We start from the raw sequence: 25,430 nt of genomic DNA on the forward strand, positions 1-25,430 counted from the left end.
TAAAACACCACACCAGCACGCATTCAGCACAGTGCTTGATGTTTTATTAGGACTACAGTACCTTACAGTACCTAGCTATAGCAGGAGTGTAATTACTGAGCTGTCAGGGTGATAAGTGGGATTAATGGCAGCCTGGTGCACTTTAGTCTGCAGAGTGCTTGGAAGATGGTATTATTATAAGAGAAAGTCTGTACTGGTATATTCATGGCACCCTCCTCTCCTCCCCAAAGCTCACATTCAAGATTGTGTTGTACCCCCCCCTCCCAGTAGCTGACATTTTCAACAGCTGTTATTTTGTGAACCAACTCAAAAATCAAAAGAGAAATAATTTGGTAAAGATTCTTGCTAGCCACAACGGGTAATCTGTACACAGCTTATCCTGCCAGGTGCCATTCTAGTCAGTTTTGACATGAGATTGTGCTATATATAATCCACAGAATGTGTTTTGTGTTCAGTGCACTTCCTTTGGTCTTGGATACAGGATACAGTGTTGTTTTTGAAAGAAAACCACACTGAGGAAAGTGAAGAGTAAAAAGTCATAATGGAATTGTTGCCTTCTTTAATGGCGTGATTTTTGACTTCTGTTATTTCCACACTACCTACACAGGCAAACTGCTCATCTGAGCCCTTGTAACGGTGTTATTTTCTCTAGCGTATCTCCTTTTTTGCTGGCTTCTGGTACTAGAACTTTGTTTTCTTTCAATCTGCTTAGAATGCTAAAAGCACCCTCTTGACTCCGTGTTCTGGCTACAACCTTTTGAGGTCCCTCCTGTCCTGTGTTTGTTTTTTAAGGCATTTATGGCATGTACCTGTCAGTGGGTAGTGCTGGGCCCAGCTAAACCTACTAATGCTCTTCTGACATCCTGACTCGTTGAACCAGTAACTCACTATGGTGTTGAACCTGGATTTGGCTTTTTCGGGTTTCCCATCTTTTGCAGCCTGTGGGACCTGTTTTCTTTTCTGGAGCCTTTTCTGCATGAGTAATCTTGTGAGAAAAACAGCCCCTACCACATGTGCCTTCAAATTTTTCTGGTACCATGGTGTCTGCAATACCCAACTAGATGATAATGAATGATAAGATGAAAGGTTAATTAATCTTTTACTTAACTAGCTTTGCCTTCTTTCTTATTCCACCTTTAATTGAAAAAATGACAACAAAAAAAAAGCCCCCAGTGCATGCGGTTGACAAAGTCAGACCAGTGTTTCACTGCAGGTGTTTCAGTCATTTCTTTCCTTTTAATATGCTCTTCATTTCTTTGTGCCTGTAGTCCATTGACCTCTTGAGCTTTTCTGTGTTTGAAAATACTCTATCTCAGTCAGTTCCAGAGTGTTATTACCTATCACTGAATAACAGTAATTAAGGTAGACTTGCGTAACTTATGTAAGTAGTTGGGCTCAAATAATAAGTAAAAACCAAATTTTATTTCATTTTCCATAGATTGTTAAATTGATAGTTAACATAAATTCTGTATGTAGCTAAGCAATATTGAAAGAGCATCTGAAACAACTTAATGAATTATGAGATAAGTAGTAAGGTATTTGACCTATGATAATCATCGATCTGTAAAAGCAAAACTATTTACAAATACCTTTGTATTTAATAGAGAACAATTTTACTTCTTCATCTGACTTTTAGCTTTTTGTGGTAGGGTTGCTTACTGCAAATTATGTAGACTACCCTGAGGGCTTAATCCTTAGACGGGACCTGTGCAAGCAACTGGATCAGTACATCCTCATGGATGACTATGCAGAAATGGACAATCAATCTTTATTATTTAGTATATTTCAATAGACAGTCCCATTTTGTCATTAAAAATGACTGTAAGAGGGTTTTGGGGATTTTGGTTAGGAGTATGCATAAGACTACTGAATTGTTTTCAGAGGTCATAGACTTATCACAGTAAAGTCATAGAAAAGTGTCTTGAAAATTTATCAGCTATTCTTATTCTTTGGACATATAGTAAAAAGTAAGTACTTCTTCTGTGGAAATACTGTTGGTTTTTTTATGTTTGATTGTCTAACATTCAGAATTTAATCCACAATGACACTTCCAGAACTTCATTAATAAATTCAGATTCACAACACAAATGTTTTTCAGATAGAAAAATTAAATAGTCAGAAGTTTAGCAATGTTGTATTTGAGGGGAAAAATTACCTCTATGTGATTTGCTTCCTAATACTTAGGCATGTGTAGTTCATATGGTTGTAATGGCACCCCCAGCCATCCTATGGACAGTACAGTCAACAGAACATAACTAACCTGTGTTGATGAAAGTCAATAATGACCATGTAGTGCTTTGAGGCTTTAAATAGAAATTTTATGAAAATACTCTCTATTATTCCTTTGTGGCTTTTCTTCCAGCATGCTAACTTGAAAACCTTGTGCTATTGGCAGCATTGGTATTCCATGTCTCCTTGACACATCTTCTTTTATTCCTGTAGATGCTTAAAGTGTGCAGATGCCCCCTGTCAGAAGAGTTGCCCAACTAATCTGGACATCAAGTCATTCATCACGAGTATTGCAAACAAGGTAAAGTCAGGCTTGCAGTAGTACATGGAGGGAGATTGCAGCAGTTACTTGCAGTTCTGTGGGTGAGATTGCATTTCAAGGTTTATCTTTGTAAAATCTTCAAAAAAAAGTGTTTGGAACAGATGTTTTGAAGTTTGAGTCAGCTAATTTTTAGGTTTTTTTACTTCTGTTCTATGCCTGTACAGATATGTATAGTGCAGCTCTATTTCATGTCACTTTATATAAGAAGTCTTTGGTTTTGATGGTTTTCAAATACAGTGATATTCAAAATCCTGAGCATTATAATGTCATTGTTTAACCTTTCTACTACCTGAGGTATTATAGTTACAAACCTTTTCGTTTGTTAAAGGTGGGAGTTTTGGAATAGTTTTATTTTTTAAGAAGTGATTGTAGTTTAAATTTCCTTTGGGCAGAAATTTGGTATGGAGGTGGTCATCTCAAGGAATGTTTGCTTGTACTTTATAGTAAGAGGCTCTGGTTAATGCAAATGTGGTCAGTCACTAGGACTATTAATAACATACTACAGGAATAAATGGAACTCCCTCTTTAGAGATACTGTACTTTCTCCTTTCTTAAAAGGCTACTATACTGTGATCATAATGAAATCTTAAAAACATTATTCTGAATTGTGGTTTACAAGTGACTTTTAATGGGCAGAAATAAATAAAGATTGCTGCAAAGTTGATGTGACAAGATTAATTAGACTGTCTGGGATAGCCTAAAGATGACTGGATATTGATTGCCCCATACCTTTTAAAACTTACTTCCCATCTGTGGAATCATTAACTGCCATGTGATTTATTCGTCTACATGAGCCCAACTAGACTCATAATCTTCTGAGGGTGCTACAAAGATTTTCTGTCTGCCTTTTATGCTCTAACATGTCTCACTCTTAAATGCAGCTGAAAGGGCCAATGCAGGTAAGGCTGGAGTGAAGTTGGTGGGCAGCAGCAGCACTTCCATGTGCAAGTGAACAACCACATTGATTTTACTATTCTGTGTGTGACACCAGTAAATTCTGCACCTTAACAAGAAACATTAGCATAAGAGCAGATATTAAAATGTGTGTATCAATTATAATGTGATGTGATTTGCAGTAATTGGTATTATGCCCAATATATGCCTATAGACAGTTTTCTTATATAGTCTATACCCTGTCACTGCTGCATTTATTTTCATGAATGTAGGCATCTGTTTGTGACCATAGTATAGTTTGTGGCATATTGCTGCTTATTACCTCTTCAGGCATCGTGAAGCAGGCAAACTGAGCAGAGAAGGTACAAGGCAGTAATGAAACTGCTACTCTCCATCTCATCATTGTGCTGTAAGTTTGTTTAGGAAACCTAAAGCAAATTTTATGGAAGTATTTTACCAGGATGATCTTTTCTTATTAAGGCTTAGTTACACTACTGCTTTGAGTAGGATAGGGTGATATGTTGTTGAGGAAAGAAAAAGGGCCTGATTATAAAAACATAAAGCTGGGATTAAGCAACCAGGGAAGATGGATTGAAGACTGCAACTGAAGGTGTCAGAAAAAGAACTAACACCAGCAACATCCTGGTACAATAAATTTGATGGGTCTCCTAGACTCTGACTGCTTTGACTATATGATGCCCCTTTGTGACTTGACAGAAAGGGTAAGTCATTTTAACAGCTGATTCATTCTGAATTCTGTGGTTCCATTACAGAGTAGAGAATATGAAGATGGGGTGACTGCAGAGCTTTGAGAGTTGTGGTTTGACAAAGGTATACTGGAATGATAATAGTAAACTGCCTCAAAGGTTTGAAGTAAAGTCTTTGCCCTGCCAAAGCCAATGAGTACAGTCTTACTGATTTTAATAGACCCAAAATTAACCTGTCAGATGGTCATTGAGGTTGATCAACCCTTTAAAGTTTGTGCTGTTTGGTGATGATTTTAAATCCTCTTGGAAGCTGCAGGTGCTAGGAAGACAATGGTTTTTCCCTAAGCAGGTGACCTGATCACTTGATGCTTTATCAGAAAATCCTGCTATAGAAAATAATTGCAATGTCCTACTTTTCTCTCAGGAGATTTAGCACTTTTTTTTTGGTGGAAAAACCGAAGTATCTTAGATTACTGAAATGTAACTACAGCATGTCTTTTTGGACCCTATCCATATCTATCAATAGCTTCTATATCCACTCTGAAACTAGATTTTATAAAAGGTATACAACAGCTTTTGGTAACTGCTTTTACCTCATGTTGATGTCTGGTTATTGTGTAGGCAGAAGGAAACATTCAAATACAGGAAGTTTTAAATAGTCTTATACTTAGTTTCTGCTGTTCAGGATGTTAGGATGGAAAATTGCATACCTAAAATCAGTGCTGCTTCTGTGAAATCAAGTTTCAAGTGTGAGTTTACATACAGTCTTAACCTTTGCTTTCTCGCCTTACCCTGTTGGAAGGAATCTTATATAGCAGCATGGTTGTGGAAGCATTTCTCTGCAACAGCTCTAATGCTGACTTTAAAAACAAACAACCAGAAAATGAAACCAAAAACCAAACCCCCCAAAATTAGAAGTGAGTAAAACCCATGCTGGGATGTGCTTAGCAAGTAGCTGAATTTGTGGACTAAGAAACAAGACTAGAAGACCTGCGTGCTCTCGGCAGGGGTGTTGGAACTAGATGATCTTCAAGGTCCCCTTCCAACCCAAACCATTCTATGATTCTATGTTCGTAGCATCCATGTCAGTGGCTGTGCTTCCTGTAATTCATGTACAAAGCAACTTAAGGAAATTGCAGGGCATAGAGGGAACATAACCTTGACTTGATGACTGTAGTCTGCTAGGCTGAATTTTCCTTTTGATGCATTAGTTTCTGATGCCTTTGCTAGAAGAGGTGTCTCTTACAACAAATTCTGTTATTCAGAAAAAGTAACAGGAAATTTTTCTGGTTTCCTTTATTGATTGAACTTTTGTATAGGTATAGGAACGTACTACTGTTTTTACAGTACTGCACTTTGAAACTCCTTGCTTTCTGTCAGGCAAGCAATAGATATCAGGTGGAAGTTAAGAGAGGGGTACCAGAGGTTACAGTGATCCATGACCGTGGTAGAGTCTGTGTGAGAGCCCACTACCATGGCTGCTCTTGTGGTGTCCTCTGCCCTCTTTCATTCTGGTGCTGTGGTGGTACCTGCACCATACACTTTTAGAGCAGATAGAAAACAAGAATAGTGTGCTTTTGAACACTAAAACTTGTAATTTGTAATTTTGAAAGTTTTTAGTGTAACCAGTAAGTAACTTTTCACTTTATTGTGCATTTTGCTAAACTTTTATTGAAATAATCACTTGGATATCATTCAGTAGTCTGAATATTCAACTTGAAGAATATTTCTGTATTACTGTCATAGAAGTACTTCCTTAATATGATCAACGATGTTTTACATGTCGTTGAAAATACTTTTCAAAGTGATAAATCTGTTTTTTGCTGTTTTCATCCTGTAAATAAATTTCCTTTTTTAATCCAAAAGCTTATAAATATATATGGTAGCTTCTAGAAAATTAAATAGGCGAAGCATAGAACATTCAGGTGTTTGAGGTCAATAAATTCAGGAAATTGGGGTGTGTTTTCTAGACTTATTGAAGTCCCTGTCCTGCTTCTGAATCTCTCTTCATCACTCACTTGAGACACTCACTTCAGCTAGCTACCCTTCCACTTGTTTAGAGAAGATTCCGTTCAATAAATTCCTTGTCGTTATCCTTGTGTAAGCAGTGTTGTACGCAGGTGTTTATTTAAACATGATTCATTATTAATATAGAGTATTTAGACAGCAAAGTACTGAAAATGAATTACTTTGTGAAGTATTTAAGAGCTCTGTTGTATGCAGTTTGTTTTGTTGGAAAACGGCTATAGCAGTCATAAAAGGTCAGGGATTCTCGTTCGCTTAAGCCTGAGGCTTTTTAGATATTTACAGACCATGTACAGTGTAGCTCTTCTGGCTGTTCTGCCATTAGACCTGAGCTCAGGAGTAGAAGAGGGACAGGGGAGGAGGGTTGTTTCTGCATTGAGAGGGTAATTGAATTGCCAGACTCAATGAGCCTTGAGCCTCTTCAAGAAAAAGGACGTCACTTATGCTGTATTGTGTTAGCTGCTGCGACTCAGTTGAGTATAGGCTACAACTTCCATTCTCTTTTTCCATACAAACTGTATTACAACTCCACTTTATAAAGGTACAATCTATTCTATTGTGTCTTCCCAGTTCGTGTGTCTCAGTTCATATAGACTGCTTGCAATTGAGTCTCTCAGAGACCAGACTTCAAATTCACCATGCACACATCACTACTTTTATTTCTAAATATCAGAAAATGGCAAACAAGTATTCTGACTTCCAGCTGTCCTCTCTTTAAATACAACCATCACATTGCAAAGTGTATATTCTTTGTTTTATAATGCACAAGTGCTTAGTTGTTTATTTCTTTAAAAAGAAAAAAACCCCGAAACAAACACTAGAAAAACCCCAAATATGTTCAGCTGCTGCAGGAGAAAGCTTTGCCCCATAGCCCTGAATGAGTACCAGGAGTGATTTTAGGATTTTATGTCCTCCTTTCCCTGTGTTGATATGTCAAAGCAAAAAGAAATTGGTAAAATGGAACTCTGGCACTTGTCATCCTTTAGGACTGGCACAAGCAAATGTTTTACAGCAGCAGAAAATCCTACTTTCCCAGAAGCATCTTTCAGCCTGAACACTTGCAGGCTGTCCAGCTTTTCTCCTGTTCAGCAAAACCATGTGCCAGAGAAACTGCCCTTTAGAAAGCAACTGTTCCTCACATGCTCACCGCCTTTGAACTGTTCAGTGAGTGAGTCTTGGAGCTTTTTGTCATCAGACACCTTTGTGGTTGAGTAGTAGCATTGGAAAACAACTCTTTGTGGGGATATTAACTTTTGTTACACAGCACAGGCATAAGGTGTGAGTGAAGAATGAAGAATTGGGGGTACAGAAGTATTTTTTGTGTTATCTGTCTTGAGAGAACACACTGTTGCTGTAGCCTTCTGTTACCAGCTTTCATATTTTTATCTCAAGACTTGCAATATTATAGTGATTCCTGACGTTGACACAACAGTTTTCTCCTTGTTCAGAAAGACTCACAAACCAAATTAGAAACCCACACCAGAAAACAAACCAACAAACTCAAAAAACAACCCAGTCCCCCAAATCAACAAAGCCATGCTGCCCTCTAGATAAAAGGTAAAAGGTTGTCCCTGGGCTGTGCAGAACACTTGTAGGAAAATGGAGGAGGGAGAACTGAATGTCAGGAACAGTACAGAGGAACTTGTGGAACACAAGGGTAAGTTTTAGGATTTCAGAGAAATCTTTAGGTTTAAATGAAACCAAAGGAAATTGGGGGGGGAATTCTCAAGAGAGAAGTTCTGTTTTTTCAGAGGAGAAATGAGAGAGAGAACAAACTGGAAAATAGAATGGATACCAAAGTATAAAGGTGAATGTGAAGTTTGGGAGATTGAGGGAGTAAATAAAAACATGTTTATGATAATATACTGGAAATGAGAAAGAAGGAAAAGTGGGTAGACAGAGGAAGACAAGGTACAAAAAGTTGTGGAATCACTTAGAGAAAATGCGTGAAGAAAAGATTGCCACAGAGAGAGGGTGTTGAGAGCCATAGGATTATGACAGGTGACAGAAACGGAAAGATGTTTTCCTATACCAGAGGAACTCTGAGTAAATTAACAAGGAACATCTATATACCATTGCAAAGATTGTAGAAAACCATGAATCACGGTTCATATGTAAAATACTGTAAGTGGGATCCTGTTGATACAATGAAGAATTGTAGAAGTCAGAAAGCTGCTAGATGACTGGTAATAATGATATACAGATAAATGAAAATTATCACAATCTTTAAGTACTACTTTGAGGCCCTAGGTTCTTGAAAGTGCTGTTTTATTCAGTTTTCTCTGTTAATCTTTGTATATTTCAGGTCACTAAATAAAATAGTAAGGAAAAAAACCGTTTAAAAGAAAAAGTGGGGATGGTGTTAAGTTGATGCACATGAAACAGTGACTTTTCTTGAGATGTCTGTTTGTACTTTGTGTAATGGAATGGCTGACAGCTGGTTTCAGTTGCCATAGTGTAATTATGTAGAATAGACTTTTGCGATGACACTATGTCAATTAAGGAATCTCTCACATTCTAGACTACAAAGGACAAAATGACAGTACAAGATATTTCTTCAGTTTTTTTTCATAAAAAGATAGTGACACTGTGTGAAATTACAGTCCTGTTATGATGACACAAGTCAAATGATGTGAAAGATTTCTGGATTGATTAAAAATCATCAGCATTATAATATAGAATATGTATGATTTGATAAGTTGCTGTTATGTTTTGTTCATTCTTCTTGGGAAGATATTTGGGGGGGGCTGACAGACTGAGAGTGTTTCTTGTTATATTTGAACTGGTGTGTGTCACTGTGAAAAATACTCTTATATAACAACGTACTTTAAATAGTGACACTTTGGTCTGTGGAAATATTTTAATCCAATACATCTTGAGTAAATTTTAAAGCCATCGCAAAACATGAACTAGGGTAGGAGGTGGTTGTATTTTCCCATATATTTTTGTATGTCTTCTATTTTTTAAACTAAATCTAAATGAAAAAGAAATTATTACTTTTTTCTTTTTTCCTATTAAAGTATTCATGCTGTCCCCAAATTCTGATAAAGTCAGTGGTTTTTTTTTTACATAAAGCGTAATAATGCATATTCTTCTTTGTTTTTATGAAAAATACAATATCAAAACACCCTGATGCATAATGAATTTATATAAAAGGCTCTTGAATTGAATTGAAAGAAAGGATGCTATAAGCATTTCCTGATAATAAATGCAATTTCTTCTGGTCTCTTAGTATTGATTGTATGTGTTTTAATAGGCTTTTTTCAAGTAAAAAAAAGTCTAATTTGCATGCAAATTGTATAATGCTTCTAAATGATACATGTGGAGATCCTCTTCTGCCTGTTTTCCTGTGATTATTGATATCTGTTTAAGGCTTCTTTTTGTTCTCTGTGTTAGCAATGTAGTATTTATTGACATTCTGATGTAGGAAACCACAAAACATCCAGTTAGATTAATTAATTTCTATGGAAGTGCATAGGAAAAAAGATTCTATGAACAAAGGCAGGAGCAGACATTTATCTCATTAAAAAATTCAGAAACATTCCAGTTTTAGACTTGCTTCCTCAGTGACGTCTGTAAGAAACTAGCCAACTGAGTCATCTTACTATTTCAGTGTCTACAAAAATTACTTCAGACTGTTAAGGTAGCTTGCATTACTCCATGCCCTGAAGTAACTTTGTCATTTTAATGAAGCCAGTCTCCCTTTAATTCTCATCATTTCTCATGTACAACATGTGGTGTGTGGTTACCAGCATGCCAGGTCTGCATTTCATGTCTGTTTTGTCTGCAGCCTACTACACTCTGATTATATGAAATGATCAACATTTTTTTTAAATGTGACCATTCTATGAATATTCTACTTTTAATGTCGCTGATAAATGTAATGAATATTAATGCGTTTTCAACTTAAAAATAAAGCTACATAAGCACAATGTATTTGTGTAACTAAACATTTAAGATACTATACACATGCTACAAACTCTCATTTATTACTGTAGTAACAGAATGATTTGCAGTTTTGTGACACAGTTTGTATAACACTACTCAGTGTAACTTACTAGACTTTATTTATCTGCCAGTTTTTTGTCAACTATGGTAAAACATTTTCCTAATTATGTTTTATATGTTAGATAATAAATCAACACAGTAAAGGCAGGATAAATGATTAAATAAAGTGGAAGAACAAAGAGATGAAGCAACTCAGAGCTGGGCACCTGAAGCCCTGCCCACAGCCCAGTCTCCATGCTACACTGTGCCCTGGGTATCAGGAAGTTTGCTGATGGACTTGCTCTTGAACCACTGCACAGTCATGGTAGCAGCACATGGCAATATCCTTTCACTGGTAGTGAATAGTACCAGTGGCAATGGGAACAGAGGTTACACTGGTTTTCAGGAAGGTAGAAGATGAAAATTAGGGAACTGCAGCTCTTCTGAGAGAATATAAGTTATAAGTTTGCCCATGGTAAAATTGGCACAGGGTGACCAGTTGTTGGCAGACCAGGAAACTAAGTCTGCACTGAACCTGTCCTTTCCTTTCATTTTTAGAGGTGCTCACTTCAGCACAGTTGAAACAAACTAGTGAAGCAGTGCAGAAGACTTGCCTTGCTGTGAATGTCTTTTAATTTATCTTTAAAAATTATTTCAGGTGTTAAGACTAGAAAATACATACTGTTTGATAGTTTATTTGTTGTCTTAATGTTTAGCATGGCAACGTGTACTATATACTTTTTGATACACTTATTTAAAGAGGGTGCAGTTCCTTTTTTCTCAGGTGCTACAACTACTACTGGCAGCTGTAGCAACTCATGATCACGATAGCAACATCTTAAAACTTCCCAGATCGTGTCCAAACATGTACTCCGTCATGTTTTCCCAAAAGTAGGAGTTCAGCAGAAGCTGGACGTACCCCCATTGGGACTTCAGTTCCAACCTCCTCCTTGCCAAAGTCTGGCATGATGTTCTGAGACAGATTTCCCTATCTATCCCCTTAACAAACCATAATCTTGATACTATACCCACAGTGACCCTGGTCTTGTCTCTCTAAAGGCATTTGTGCCTTAACATACCCAATCTTTCTGTAGCCTAGCTGTACTCAAAGTTTGGTTTGAGCTTGCACAAGAACTAAAATGTACCAGCTGTGTTGTCATTGCTTTTACTGGTACAGCTCAAATGTGAGAGTGTACTTTAAGGATATGTAGGAAAATTAGTTTTTAAAAAAGGAATATTTAACAGCTTTGCATTCTAGGTATAATAACTAGATGTGTATGTTAATTTTAACAAGCTGAAAAATGTAGAAAATCCTGAATGAAGTTGCTTGAATAGAAATACACCTTGTTGTAATTGTTTCCGTTGAACCAGAGTTGAAGATAATAAAAATAATAATCCTGGACAACCTAGGAAGGGAAACTATAGCTCTAATATGTGTGAAATATAAAATTGAACAGAAGTTTTGTCTTTGAGTTAGTGCGAAGAATCACTAGTACTAGTTTGTATTCCTTTAGAGTGGAAAAAAGGAATGACTAGATGTAATTGCTTAGGAACAGACAACTAGTGCCATGTAAGATGCTGCAGGATATCTAGGCTGGTCTCTCAGTGCTGCTTAAGAAAGACATGGGTCTCCTGCATTGGCTGTCACTTCTGCTGTCTGCAAAGTTATGTGTCAGTGACATCTCCAATATAGCTGGACTTATGTGTTCTGCTGCCAGATTGAGTTTACAGTGTCTTTACTGGCTGTCTTTAGCAGCTCTAACAATCTCTGGCACATCAAAACAGTATAATTCTTCTGGAAGAGCAAAAATATCTGCTAATATGTACAATTTTCATTAACTAATACTCCTTCACATTGGAAAAAATGAGAATTTGGGATAATAGAGTGCCTTACCAGTCACCACAGGCAAAATGATTGAAGGTTCTCCCAGAACGGTTGTATAAAGGGATTACCTGTTCAACCAGGATTAGAATTTCAACGGGGTGTAATAGCGTCTAAGAAAATCCCAAAGAAGTACATCTAGTTTGTGTTTCCAGGTGATGGACAGGGGCTCATGGTATGCAATAGACCAGCATCTGTAAGCAAAAAGTCCAGTTACACCTACAAATACATTTCTTGAACATTGGCATTTTCTTGGTAATCTCTATATGTGTCTGTATCATCTGGTTTGACTTTAGAGAATTTTATGCTTTGTCTTTTAATATACCTGTAGAGAATTTGAACCTCCCAAACCAATTGGGCTCCTGCCCAATTGACCTGGGAATGGAGAAAGTATTTTCAAGTACATTATGCAGACATCTTAGTTTTTGAAGGTAGATTTGTTAAGTCACTAAAAATCCTACAAGCTACTCAGACAGAAGGTGCTTTTAACTATTTTGCAAGCTAAAAAGCAAAGTTTATCTTTGCAAAATCCACGGTTTGTTGACTTTCTTCTCAATTCTTTGACATAATGCTGTATAACATGTTAATACGTTTAAGTAATGTCAGTGTTATTTAATATGTATGTGTTTATTATTCTACTAGCCAGTTATTCTCTTGAATGTTTGAATTTTTGCTTCGTTGGTATGTGACTATCTTTTTTTTTACTATTTCTTCTTTTCTCTTTTTCCTCCAGAACTATTATGGAGCTGCCAAAATGATTCTTTCTGACAATCCACTTGGCCTGACATGTGGAATGGTGTGTCCAACATCAGATCTCTGTGTTGGCGGCTGCAATTTGTATGCCACTGAGGAGGGACCAATTAATATTGGTGGATTGCAGCAGTTTGCTACTGAGGTAGGTGGGACTTGTCTTAAATTCTTTGTATGTACCGTTGAGTATTGCCTGAGTGGTTGCCTTTGTTAATGAATTGTTTTTAAAAAAAAATTGATCCTAATAAAATAAAGGCGTAGGAAGTTAGAATAATTATCCTTTTTCTTACACCAGATTCAAAAGCTTAGAAACACTTTCATAATGCAGTACATTATAGGAACATAAGGAACATTATTTGTGAACAAGATGATTCTTTAGAAGTGCTTGTAGGTGAGACAGTTTCTTTTATAATGAAAGATTTAACTAAGCCAGGTGAAATTGTGGATGTTACTCAAGTAGGCTGCATAGGGGAAAAGATCAAGTGCACCTGCATCTGTAACTGCATATTAAGGAGATGTAGAACTGTTCTGGGCATAGGGTAGATCCTATAGTAGAATTAATATGCATTTATACTGGCTTTGAGACAAAGGATAAGCTTCAGATGAATTCATCTTTTTATTGTCCTGTTTTGTCAAAACTACGTAAATACAATTTCAGGTTGACCTAAAATACACGTTCACGTGCATCTGTTTGGATAGACAGAGGTGCATACACGTGTTTATGTGTCAATTTATTAGTTCATAAAGGTAGCTACATGTTTTGGCTACTGAAACAAGGGGGGTTGCCACTTCATGTTAGGAAGTCTCGGGAGTTTCTGTTGGGGTTCTTGTGCATTGTTTGTGATTATGTAGTTTCAAGGCTCCAACTTCCATCTGAAGAAAGAGGCAACTGCTCATTTGTTAACTCCTTTGAAGGGCATGGAGGATTTGTACCAAACTCATGGTCTCAGGTGGCACCTCAACTGATCTATCTGTAGTATTGTTGGGTAGAAATTTGATTTTGGTCTGTAAAAGTAGGGAAGTTGTGGCTGTATTAAAAAAGGCATATGTGTGTGTTAAGATTGCACATTTCTATACAGTCTTTAATTCACGTGCATGTCCCTCTTCTGTATCATGAGCCATTTGTCTGATTATATTTACAAACGTATGAAGAATCACAGAATATGCTGAGTTGGAAGGGACCCACAAGGATCATCGAGTCCAGCTCTTAGCCCTGTACAGGACCATCTCCAGGAGTCACACCGTGTGCCTGAGAGTATTGTCCAAACACTTCTTGAACTCTGTCAGGCTTGGTGCTGTGACCACTGCCCTGGGGAGCCTGTTCAGTGCCCAACCACCCTCTGGGTGAAGAACCTTTTTTAATGTCCAACCTAAACTCCCCCTGACACAACTTCAGACCATTCCCTGGGGTCCTGTCACTGGTCACCACAGAGGAGAGATCAGAAGTCCCAATCACCTTTACAAAGCCTGAGGGAAAAAACCAACAGACCAAAATAGAAACACAAATCAATCTATAAGTAACAGATTATATGTCTGCAAGGCCAATTTATTGCTCTGGTGTCATTCATAGACTTCATAGACTTCACTTCCTCTTCTCAAGGGCTGTGAGTCATGATTCATTGAGCAAATATTGCTACCTGCTGCTGCTGTTCTCCTTTTATCTGTTTGTGTCCCTTCTTTCTTCTCTTCAGGAGACTTGTACATCTTCTGGAGCACTTTTTAAACTTTTTTACTAACTGTTGCTGAACCCTCTCTCCTCTTTGTCGTTTAAGTAGCTATACGGTTCAATTTTTTGCAGATTTGAACAGAAAAATGTAAGAATCAGTGCAGCTGAGACCAAAGTTTTCATTTACAGGATGAGACTAGAGAAACTGAACTGGATTTGTTTTATGTGTATATTCCATAGTTGGGTTTTATCAGTGGAGAGGCAATTTCATTAGCTTTTCTTCTAATGGCCTTTTATTCCTTATATGTAAAAAGTTAGTATTTGTTGCAAAGCAGAATACTTCTTTTTTCCCTAAAACCCCACCAAACCAAACACAAAAACCCAAACCAACTGAGCAAACAAAAATATTAAGCAGTTGTCAAGTAGATGATAAATACATTGGTGAAATATTGCTGTTTAGGAACCAAATAAAAGTAATATGTCTAATACGTCTCTCTGTTTAGCCCTAATGCTATGATTAATAGAGAGGAATTATGGTTTGATAGATAATGCTAAATATCTGCCATTTTTCTTCAAAAATCTTTAGAAATCTATTAAAGAAGCTTAGTGCTAGCATAATGATTGATATGAAAACTACAAAGAGGATGAATAGTTCCAAATCGCTTTGCTCTTAATGTTTCAAGTGTTTTTAAAATTATATTAGTTTCAAGAGTTCCAAAGGATAAAATTGTTATACAGTTCTATATAACACTCTAACAAAAAGAACATTTCAGCAAATTTTATTATCCTTAGAGTTTTATAGTATCGATATATCTAGTATATATGAAATGTAGAAAAATGTTAAAAATGTTAAATAACCTTTTGTTGTTAATAACCTTTTGATTTAGTGCTGTTTAACAAAGAATTTGTATGTATTGTCATACTCTTAATTAGTAAGAATAGACAGTCACATTTTCAATGAGTACTTTTTAACCTTTTATTCCATTAAATTTTACCATGAAAGTATGTGTAGTTGAAAAAATATAATAGTATGAGTGCTTCCAAATAACAATCATTACAACAATATGGATTATAATATTGAAGAAAATAATAAGGCACTACTGCTCATACAAAAACTGGCCCAGATACTGCAAGCAAAGTGTGTTCACTGCTCTACCTATACAAGTAACTTAACAAATTGTATAATTTAGGCATGCAACATGTGTTACTCTTAATGACAGCTGCATGGCAATTCTCATGCATGGTGTAATATTTGTCCCGCAGGGCCTTGTTTACTGAAAACTCCATTGTGCATGAAGCCAGTTTTGGACTTTTTTTTTCCCTTGAAATTAGTCTGAGGATCATACACTTGGTGCATTATAAGAGTGAGTGGTAATAAAAGGGCACAACTGCTAGCTGAGATAAAAGATAAAATTGCAATGAAGCAGAAATGTGGGTTTAAAATGGAAAATATATGAGTATGATGTGTGCCTGTTTGTGCTTCTGAACAATGACTGATCATCTGTTCATACTGCAGATAAAGCTCCCTAATTGTAAAATATTTGTCTTGCATACGATAGAAAAAAAAAAAAAAGACACCTCAGGCCTCCTGCATTTTCCTTCTGCCCTTTCATATAGTTTTGTAACTATGTTTGGCTCATTCTCAAAGTGAATTGTAATCCAGCTTGAACAAATGTGAATTTTGACAATTAAATGTTAAAGTGGAAAAAAGGAAATGTCCGTTTGTATTTGTGATGTAGAATGTGTATACTGAGATGCAGTTACCATGGTAACGGTTGCATCTAGAGAATAACATGGAGTAAAAGCTCACTATTATAAATGACGAGTGTCAAGCTCAGGTTACACCTGCTACTGCACAGGTCAAAATTATATTAATGTCTTTATCTGTCTCCTTTGCCCAAGTACTTCAGAATCAGGAAACATCCATTTTTGGAACAAAAGTTCTGTGAAAATATGCTGAGGTTGCAGTAACAATACATACAAGCATGGGGTATATGGCTGTCAGTCCCACAAAATAAACTAAAATTACTAGGTACTCAAGTACAAGTTTGTAGTAAAAAGGAAGTGAGATCTATTACATTGTCCTCTGCAGTATTAGTAAGAAACTCTCAAAGTACTACATTTTTGGATAGACATTACTGAATCTAAAGGTTCTCCTCTGTTTCTGTTTGGTCATTCTGAATGGAGCAGCATAAGCTAAATAGAAAATGTATTATTTTAATTGCTGCATACTGGATCATTTAGTACTGTGGCTCTTGTGCCAGCTACAGTTCTGGTGATTTGTTCCTCTCTGGAGATACATTCTGACTACTGTTGTAGCAGAAAGAAAGTGGAAAAGGAAATTTGATATGTTTTTTTCTGAAAGAGGCATCATATGAACTTACCTGCTGCTCACCTATAGGCATTTCAGCAGAGCACTTGGTCTGGGAGGAGGGCTGTGGTGAGGGACCCCCTCTGAGTGCTGATCCTCCTTTCTCCCCCAATGCACCGCGGTCAGGGAAGAAGTGGCTGCCCTGAAGGATTGCAGTGTCCTGGTGCACTGTGCCCTTGGGCACAGGGCCCTCTTTCAGTTGCATGTTGACAACTGACCAGTCTTAATGTAGGTGCAAGAAGGGGGTGGTTCTCATGGAGCAACCACTGCTGCAGTTGGATGGCCTTGAGATAGCTGCCTGGGCTCCTCATTGGCATAGGCACTGGTGCTCCTCAGCAGAGGAGGATTGTTTTGGGGACCTAAGATAACAGGCCAAATAGAAAAACCCCTCTATTTGAAGGTATTAATTTTAATTTTAACACATCTTTAGGTTATTTTATCTGATAAGTCATGTTGAAATCCACAGTCATAAATGAAACTTTAGGCTTGTCTGAAGGGGATAGTGTAGACTTCTGTAATAGTTCAGGGGATGAATCTGAGGACTTCTGATTTCTCAGGCCAGTGCTGAAAGATTTGCTGATATTTGGGCAAGTTATATAAACTTTTCTATGACATGTTTTATAGATGTTAAACATTCTTTGTTTTTTTTAAGCATTTGCATGAATGTTGCTATGTTCGTTTTGGTGGTGGGATTCATGAGACGTTGAGATTTGGACTCTGCAATGTCCTAGGTCCATGGATTTTTTTGGGACTAGCGTAATGGAGGTTTGAAAAGTTATTAATGAGGTGTTTTAGGCCCTGGTTTTGTCAGCACTCACCTACTTGCATAGAAATTTGAAGTGTTACAACTTTAGCTCTTAAATTGTGGAGGATCAACGGGTGTTCATAACCAGCTCATGTCTGTGGAAAAAACGCTGCCTTGTAACATCCTGTGTTAATGAAATTAATTGGGTGATCATGTAATTTGACAACTTCAATAAGATTACTAAGCATGCAATTTGCTTCATTTTGTATTAAAATCTGTGCAGAATATTTTTTTTCTTCTTTAAATATTCAGCTGCCCCATATTAATGTAAACCAGCCTACAAATAAATATCCATGGAAACCAGTGAGAAAGTGTGAAACTCATAAAATTAGTTCCTAAATGTTACTGATTTCATTGCCTGTATTTTACTTTCTGTGCACTGGCAAAATCTGATAACAATTCAGAATACACTAATATGTTTCACACTAAAATAAATTCTGGTTAGATTCTACATCAGTAGCTGTTTGGTGTCTCACTGTCTTAGTGAAGGATATTTAATGGCAAACCTGACGGATAAACTTATTTCTATAGCCTTTTAAGCATGGCAGCAAACATTACAGTTGAAGAATATAAAGGATTTAGTTATGAAGTCAAAACTTATACTAAATTTTTCCACTGCTCCTTCGTTTTTCCCATTTTGTTATCTTTTTAAGCCTTTTTCTGTTGATGAACATGACAGATTAAACAGATGCACCTTTTACAGAGAAATGTGTCCTTCTATGTATATCTTGCAGATTACTAAGTGTGTTTTGTAGGATTAGACAAAGATTTTTACGTTTACATTGAGGTTAAAGTTTCAGTCTATTTACTGTTTAATACATTCTCTGTCATAGTCCAAAAATAATTTTAAGCAATCATAGGATAGTAGAATGTCTTGGGTTGGAAGGGACCTTAAAGATCATCTCATTCCAATCTCCCTGCCATGGCCAGGGACACCTTCCATTTGACCAGGTTGCTCAAAGACCCATCCAACCTGGCCTTGAACACTTCCAGGGTTAATAGAATTATAAATGTTGGAAAATATCTTCAAACTCATTGAGTTCAATCTTTGACCAAACACCACCTTATCAACTAAAGTTGACCCTAGGTGCCATGTCCAGTCGTTTGTTGAACACTTCCAAAAATGGTGACTCCACCACTTCCCCAGTTGGTCTTTTCCAATGCTTGCCAGCCCTTTCAGTGAAACAGTTCTTCCTGATGTCCAACCTGAACTTCCCCTGGCACAGCTTGAGGCCATTTCCTCTTGTCCTGTTGCTGGTTGCCTGGGAGAAGAGACCAGCCTCCCCCTGCCTACAACCTCCTTTCAGGTAGGTGCAGAGAGTGATGAGGTCTCCCCTGAGCCTCCTTTTCTCCAGACTAAACACTCCCAGCTCCTTCAGCCTCTCCTCACAGGACTTATTCTCCAGACCCTTCACCAGCTCCTTGGTCCTACTGGCCACAGTGTTTCTGATCCAGGCTAGGATGCCATTGACATTCTTGGCCACCTGGACACACTGCTGGTTTATGTCCAGCTGGGTGTCAACCAGCACCCTCAGGTCCTTTTCCACTGGGCAGCTTTCCAGCCACTGTTCCCCAAGCCTGCAGGTGCTGCATGGGGAGGTTGTGAAATGGGAGTGAATAATAAGTAAGTAAAGGTGAATAGAGTAAAACTGCCTGACCCTATTTGAATTCTGTAAGTAGATGGAAAAGGGTATCTAAAGTCTATTGCTCTTAAAAAAATTCTGATCAGGAAACTCAGAAGTGACTAAAATGATTTACTTTAATTTATTCTAATTTGTATAAAATTTGATATAAAAATTCTGAGTAACAGTTTGAACCTGCTCTAATGGATTTAAATATTTTAGATTCATTTAAATCATGCTTACTATGCCATAAAATGATTTTCATCTGCTTAGCAAAATACATTTCTCTGAGTCACTTGCCATTCTCTGCCAAATGTCACATCTTTTCATCAAAACATGCTAATACAAGAATGGGGTAGTGAAGAAAAGAACCAGAATTTTATTACATGAGGAGAACAATAAGCTTTTCCCTATCTGCATTCTGAAAAACAACTAAAATGTGTTGGCTAAAACCTTCCAGGAAAATTAAACTGGAATCAGATGCTCAGCAATTGAAAGCACTGTAGTTTGTTAAAGTGGGAGATGTTGTGGAACCTGAGTACAAACTCATGTTGTGAGTTATTTTTATATATTTTGGAATTATACTATTTGTTGAGTATACTGAATGTTTTGAAACAGGAACCAACACCACTGCAGTGAAAGAATGTTTTATTTACAATGGGGAAGAAAACAAACTCTTAAATTTCATGCTGTAGAGAACACTGAGCAAGTGCACTCACACCTTTACACGTTGAAGTGATGCAAATAGGAAAACTGTAATGTGTTATAAATGTCTGAATCAAGAGAGAGGGGTTTTTTAGTTGTTGGAAACTTTAGCAAAATAGATTGACTGTTTTGGTTTCATTGAATTGTCTCTCACTTGAGGACTAAGTCTCCATAGTTTATAAACTGGGATATCCTTTCTAAGGACCCTAATGGACGTGAAGCGTAAGAAGTGGATGAAATCAATGTGGGTTGTTTGAAAGGGCCTAAATGGTGAAGTAATGGTGATTGCATGGTATTTGATAAAAAATTGAGTAATAAATGCCCAATGTTATCAATCTGTATTATTAATCTATTGAATTTCTTTTGCCTGTGTTAGAGAGAGAGAAAGAGACAGAAGGAAAGGCAGACATGAGGATAATTGTTGAGTCTTTTCACTGAGAGATTCAACTTTAAAATTCATTATTTGGTCTCATTGTCCTTAATGAGTCTTGGTTAAAAAACACTGCAAAACAAAGTAAAAGTCCATCCAAACAAAAAAGAAATCATATTTTTGAAGGAAAAGTGGAAAGAAAGGCAATAGGATTAAATTCTACCTGCACCCTGAACAGTCTGAACAGATATAAAAACAGAGAGGACAGTTGTCTGTAACGTGCCATTGAACGCTTGCTTGCAAGTTACTCATCTCTGACTGCCTAAGGATTTATACAGAGGAATTCAGTGATATCTAATTAGGTGAATTACAGTGCAGGAAACTTCACCATGAGGTGAGTGAAAATTTTTTGAAAGGCATTAAAGCAGTTTGCTATTTTCACACAGTTACTCTGCCAACCTTAATATGCAAAACTGCCACTGAATTCCAGATGGCAAGATATTGCCACACAAGCTGACTGTGCTGCATAAAGATGGTTTCACCCTGTTTGCAAATAGGCAGAATTAAAGTTGACCATTCAGCCTGAACTACTAGGATTTCCTGCATGAATGCTTGGTTTCTGAAGCTTAACACTGCACTACAGTACTGCGTCACTTTAGTATAACATTTATTTGATGGGTATGAATGTCCAATAATACATATAAAAATAGTTATGTTAACAATAAAGTAAATTTAGGAAGAATAAATTCGTTAAGCATATGCATATTCAGAGTGTTCAATATACACTCTTAATAAATATGCAAGTTATATAATTTGTATTACTGAATAGCCTTCTAAAACAACTACATGAGATTGTAATAAAAATTTGGTACAATTCAAGCTGTTTCTGTGTGAATATAACAAAGCAGACATTTTAGAAATATCCTATTGCATTTTGATTATCACAGTCTAGTTTTACAGTACAATATGAGCTTTTTAGCCTGTGAAATCCATTAATAACCACATTAAACTTTTCCATATTGTGTGAATTGTCAGGTTTAAATGATTCTTTCTTTAAAACAATTATCTGTCTCTTGCTTCATGCAGTTTGTTAAACTGCTATGTCAATTTACAAAGACTGGGTGCGTTTGACACAGAAATTTTAGAGGGGAAGGAACTAATCATTGGTTTACCTAGCATGAGTGCTCAAGTGCGCATGAAGAAAATGAACATTGATTCAAAATATAAATGAAGAATTCTATTCATGAGTGGAATTGCCAAAGTTTAACTTGAAAACCCTTTGCTTCTCAAATTCTAAGGAAAGTAAAATCTGTTGGTAAACTTGTTAGATAGCTTAAATATGATATTTATTAAGACAAATGACAATGTATGTATTTTAGAGGATTAGTTAGTACTTATGGAACACAGTTCTGCATTGAAATAGGTAGGGAACAGTGTGGTTTTGTTAGTTTTTGAGATGCCTTGGAGTGTTTGTGATATGAATGAGAATCCCCATGCAATGCACTCTTGAATCCTTTTACCTGCCACAAAGATATACTCCTTGGATTAAACATTTTACCTCTAATGCCTAAACTAAAAAGAAGATGTAACTGTGCTCTTCCATGCTTCTAATCTTCAGTAGCCTGTAATGCTGTAAGTCTGTTCTTTTTCTTTTCGTAGGTTATACATTCATTCCTTCCCCTACAAAATATATAAATGCAGAGGACAGTGAAGTCTAGCTTGGGGAATGTAGAATATTTCTACCTTAGACTTTTACCTGTATACCTGAGCAAAGAACTGATTTAATGTAAATCTGAGAAACTGTGTGACATTACAACTAGGTTAGCAGCCCATTGTGTTGGGTTCTGTAGAAATGAACAATAGTGGTCAGAGTCTGTTCCAAAGTACTTTTAATAGTCAGGACAGATGGGGGCAAATCATCACCATTCTACAGGTGAGTGAATAACTGGAGCAAAGGGAGAATGGTCTAACTTTATAGTTTTTGGAAACCCAGTTAAAAAGTGGAACCATCTGAAATAGATAAGAAACTAAAATAAAGTAAGTCCTATAAAAATTATCTAAGAAAAGGCATCTAAAGCATGGGTTACCTTTGAAAATAAAACACTGAAGACTAAGGGTGGTTCCTAAAAGACATTTCAAATCCACCTAAGGTTTATTACCTACCACCTCTAGACAACCAAGCTATAAGCGATTTATTCAGGATCATGCTGGTTGTCTCTTGAAGAAGCGAAGCCCCTTCACTAGCATTATAATCCTTTGCATTATTTGCAGAAGTACTTTTCTACTAGTAAGAATGATTTGTTTGCAGGGAATTTTTTTGGCATTGGAGAGATTCTCTGCCATCTGGCTGACTTTGTATTCCTATTCCGTTACTGGTAGTCTGGTTACATCTTTTCTGTAAAATTTACTGTAGTGAAAGATCTGACTTCAGACATTTTTAAGACAAAAAGACCCATAGAAGGACCAAACCCTGCAAATATAACATCCCTCACAAATGCACACATCATGTCATTTGGAAACCTCTATAATGTTATGAAGCAGTCTGGCCTCACCTTGAATATTGTGTGCAGTTTTGTTCACCACAATATAAGAAAGACACTGAGTTATTTGAGAGTGTCCAAAGGAGGGTTACGAAGATGGTGAAGGGCCTTGAGGGGGAGCCATATGAGGAGGAGTTGAGGGCACTTGACCTGTTCAGCCTGGAGAAGAGGAGACTGAGGGGAGACCTCATTGCAGTTACAACTTCCTTGTGAAGGGAAGAGGAGGGGCAGGCACTGATCTCTTCTCTGTGATGACCAGTGATGAGACCTGAGGGAATGGCCTGAAGCTGTGTCAGGAGGGGTTTGGGTTAGATACTAGAAAAAGGTTTTTCACCCAGAGGGTGGTTGGGCACTGAACAGGCTCCCCAGGGCAGTGGTCACAGCACTATGCTGCCAGAGTTCAAGAAGCCTTTGGACGATATTCTCAGGCACCTGGTGTGATTCTTGGGGATGGTTCAGTGCAGGGCCAGGAGTTGGACTCAGTGATCCTTGTGGGTCCCTTCCAATTCAGCATATTCTGTGATTCTGTAATTCTATGAGTAATACATCAGATATGTGACAGTACTAGCAGAAGCTCCCATCATATTATTCATAATAAAATTTAAGGAGGGAATGTAAAGTATGTAACCTGTTGAATGTATTGCTTTTCAGGTATTCAAAGCTATGAATATTCCTCAGATCAGAAACCCTTCCTTACCTCCTCTAGAAGATATGCCTGAAGCATATCAGGTGAAGATAGCTCTTCTCGGTGCAGGACCTGCAAGCTTAAGTTGTGCTTCCTTTTTGGCTCGACTGGGCTATTCAAACATCACCATATTTGAAAAGCAGGAGTACATTGGTGGTTTAAGGTAAAAAAACAATGACAACAAATCACCATTTTCAATTATTGTAGAAAACATAGCAAAAAATATTGTGCATACGTAGTTTATGTGTGATCCCTCTACCTTTACCAAAGGAAAAGAGTAGAAAATTTCAAATTTGGAAAACTTATTTTTTATTTAAATAATTATTAAAAGAGGTACAGTTATAGGTAAGCTTTAACTGAAAGTCTAGTGGCTATCTCCTATATTCTGTTCATGTGACCTGTTAAATTCCAGTGTGCAATTGTTATTAACAAATTAACACTTTAGAAAATTACGTCAGGAACCATTTTTCACTTATCCAAAACAGTTAAAACAAGATGAAGTACTTGTAGCCCTAGTGAAAGAATGTTTAAAATGCTTTAGACAGATATTAATTTAATGGAGAGTTTTAGATTTAGAATGCTTTTGTGGACTACCCTATGCAAATAAAGGTGAAAGTGAATAAATCCATCATGTATGTCTGAACTTGCAGCTTTAGTAGACCATACCATATGAGTGAAATGAACCCCCTGCAATTCTCAATCTTCAAGAAGTTTCAGATACATAAAATACCTTTGTAGTTTTCCTATATGGTAAACACTTGACTGATGTTTGCAAGGTGTCATGTCCTCTACAGTAGAAGATGAATTTTTACCACTGAAACAATAGCTGAGATCATATCTTGTAGGTTTGTTGGAATCCCTGTGTATAAAATAATTCAGGCACTGGCTGATGGATACCAACCCATTCAAAATCAAAATGAAATTTTAGAATGTAAGATATACAAGAGTACAAAATGGACTCACACGAAAGTGTTTAAAAAATGAAAAATATAAGAGAAAGAAGGGTGATGCACTTAAATTTTTCAATGCAGCATCACCGAAATCAATAGAGTTGACACGGTTAATGAATTTGATCCATAATGTCATAATGTCAAATACTTATTCAGTGCTCTGGAAGATAGAGAATCAATGCTGGAGAAGTTGAACTGATTACTTGCATTTTTCCCAGTGAGGTTCAGAATTATTCTACTTAATTACCAAGGTGTTAATATGTAGGCATTTAACTGTGGGGCTGTTTAACTTGAACTAGTTGCCACAGAGGATTGCAAATTTAGTGTATGAAATACCTCTTCACCTGCTGAGTCGCATGTTTTCATAAATACCAGATTAAAGTTAGTTTTGTTGTTGTAAAGTAGTCAGAATTAATGAGACATTTCTAGCAATGAGGCCTTATTTGGTAACAGGTTAGACTTGAGTGGGACTTGGTGATACAATACAGTATTTTCTGCAGTTGTTTTGGTGCTTATAGAACAATGCTACAGTTGCTTAATGTGTGCTTCTGTATTTGAAGCAATGTGATCTTGAGTTCATCATGTTTTAAGTTGAATTTAAAATAAAGTTTAGTCTGTTTGTTCTACTGCAAAAAGCCTTACACTGAGCTTTGTCTGTTCTGTTAGTATCCTTAATTACTGAGGAGTGCATTTAAAAACTTATTTCTTTCTTTAGAGTCCTAATGAACACATAGCAATGGACTCAATGCATAGCAATGTGTTTACTTCCATTCACTGAAGAAGTTTTCACATCTGATTTAAGGGCATCAATTCTTTTTGTCCTTATTTTAATCTTGAAACAGAATGGAGGCTGGCCTGTGGCAGAAGTCATCCATTATTGCATTCGTAACTCTATGCAGTACCTCTTTTAACAAGTTTAG

General features: G+C 36.9%; 1 protein-coding gene across 1 annotated transcript in view; it reads left to right on the forward strand.

Annotated features, from left to right (window-relative positions):
* The window catches only part of DPYD (dihydropyrimidine dehydrogenase), a 338,474-nt gene that overhangs the window by 86,282 nt on the left and 226,762 nt on the right, over positions 1 to 25,430 (forward strand). The window contains exons 5-7 of the mRNA XM_029963231.1: positions 2,443 to 2,530; positions 12,780 to 12,941; positions 23,527 to 23,723. Coding sequence (XP_029819091.1) covers positions 2,443 to 2,530; positions 12,780 to 12,941; positions 23,527 to 23,723 — 447 coding nt within the window. The remainder of the gene's footprint in view (positions 1 to 2,442; positions 2,531 to 12,779; positions 12,942 to 23,526; positions 23,724 to 25,430) is intronic.

Source organism: Manacus vitellinus, unplaced genomic scaffold (genome assembly GCF_001715985.3).
Source record: "Manacus vitellinus isolate BGI_N305 unplaced genomic scaffold, ASM171598v3 scaffold_56_pilon, whole genome shotgun sequence".
In the NCBI taxonomy this organism is placed as follows: domain Eukaryota; kingdom Metazoa; phylum Chordata; class Aves; order Passeriformes; family Pipridae; genus Manacus; species Manacus vitellinus.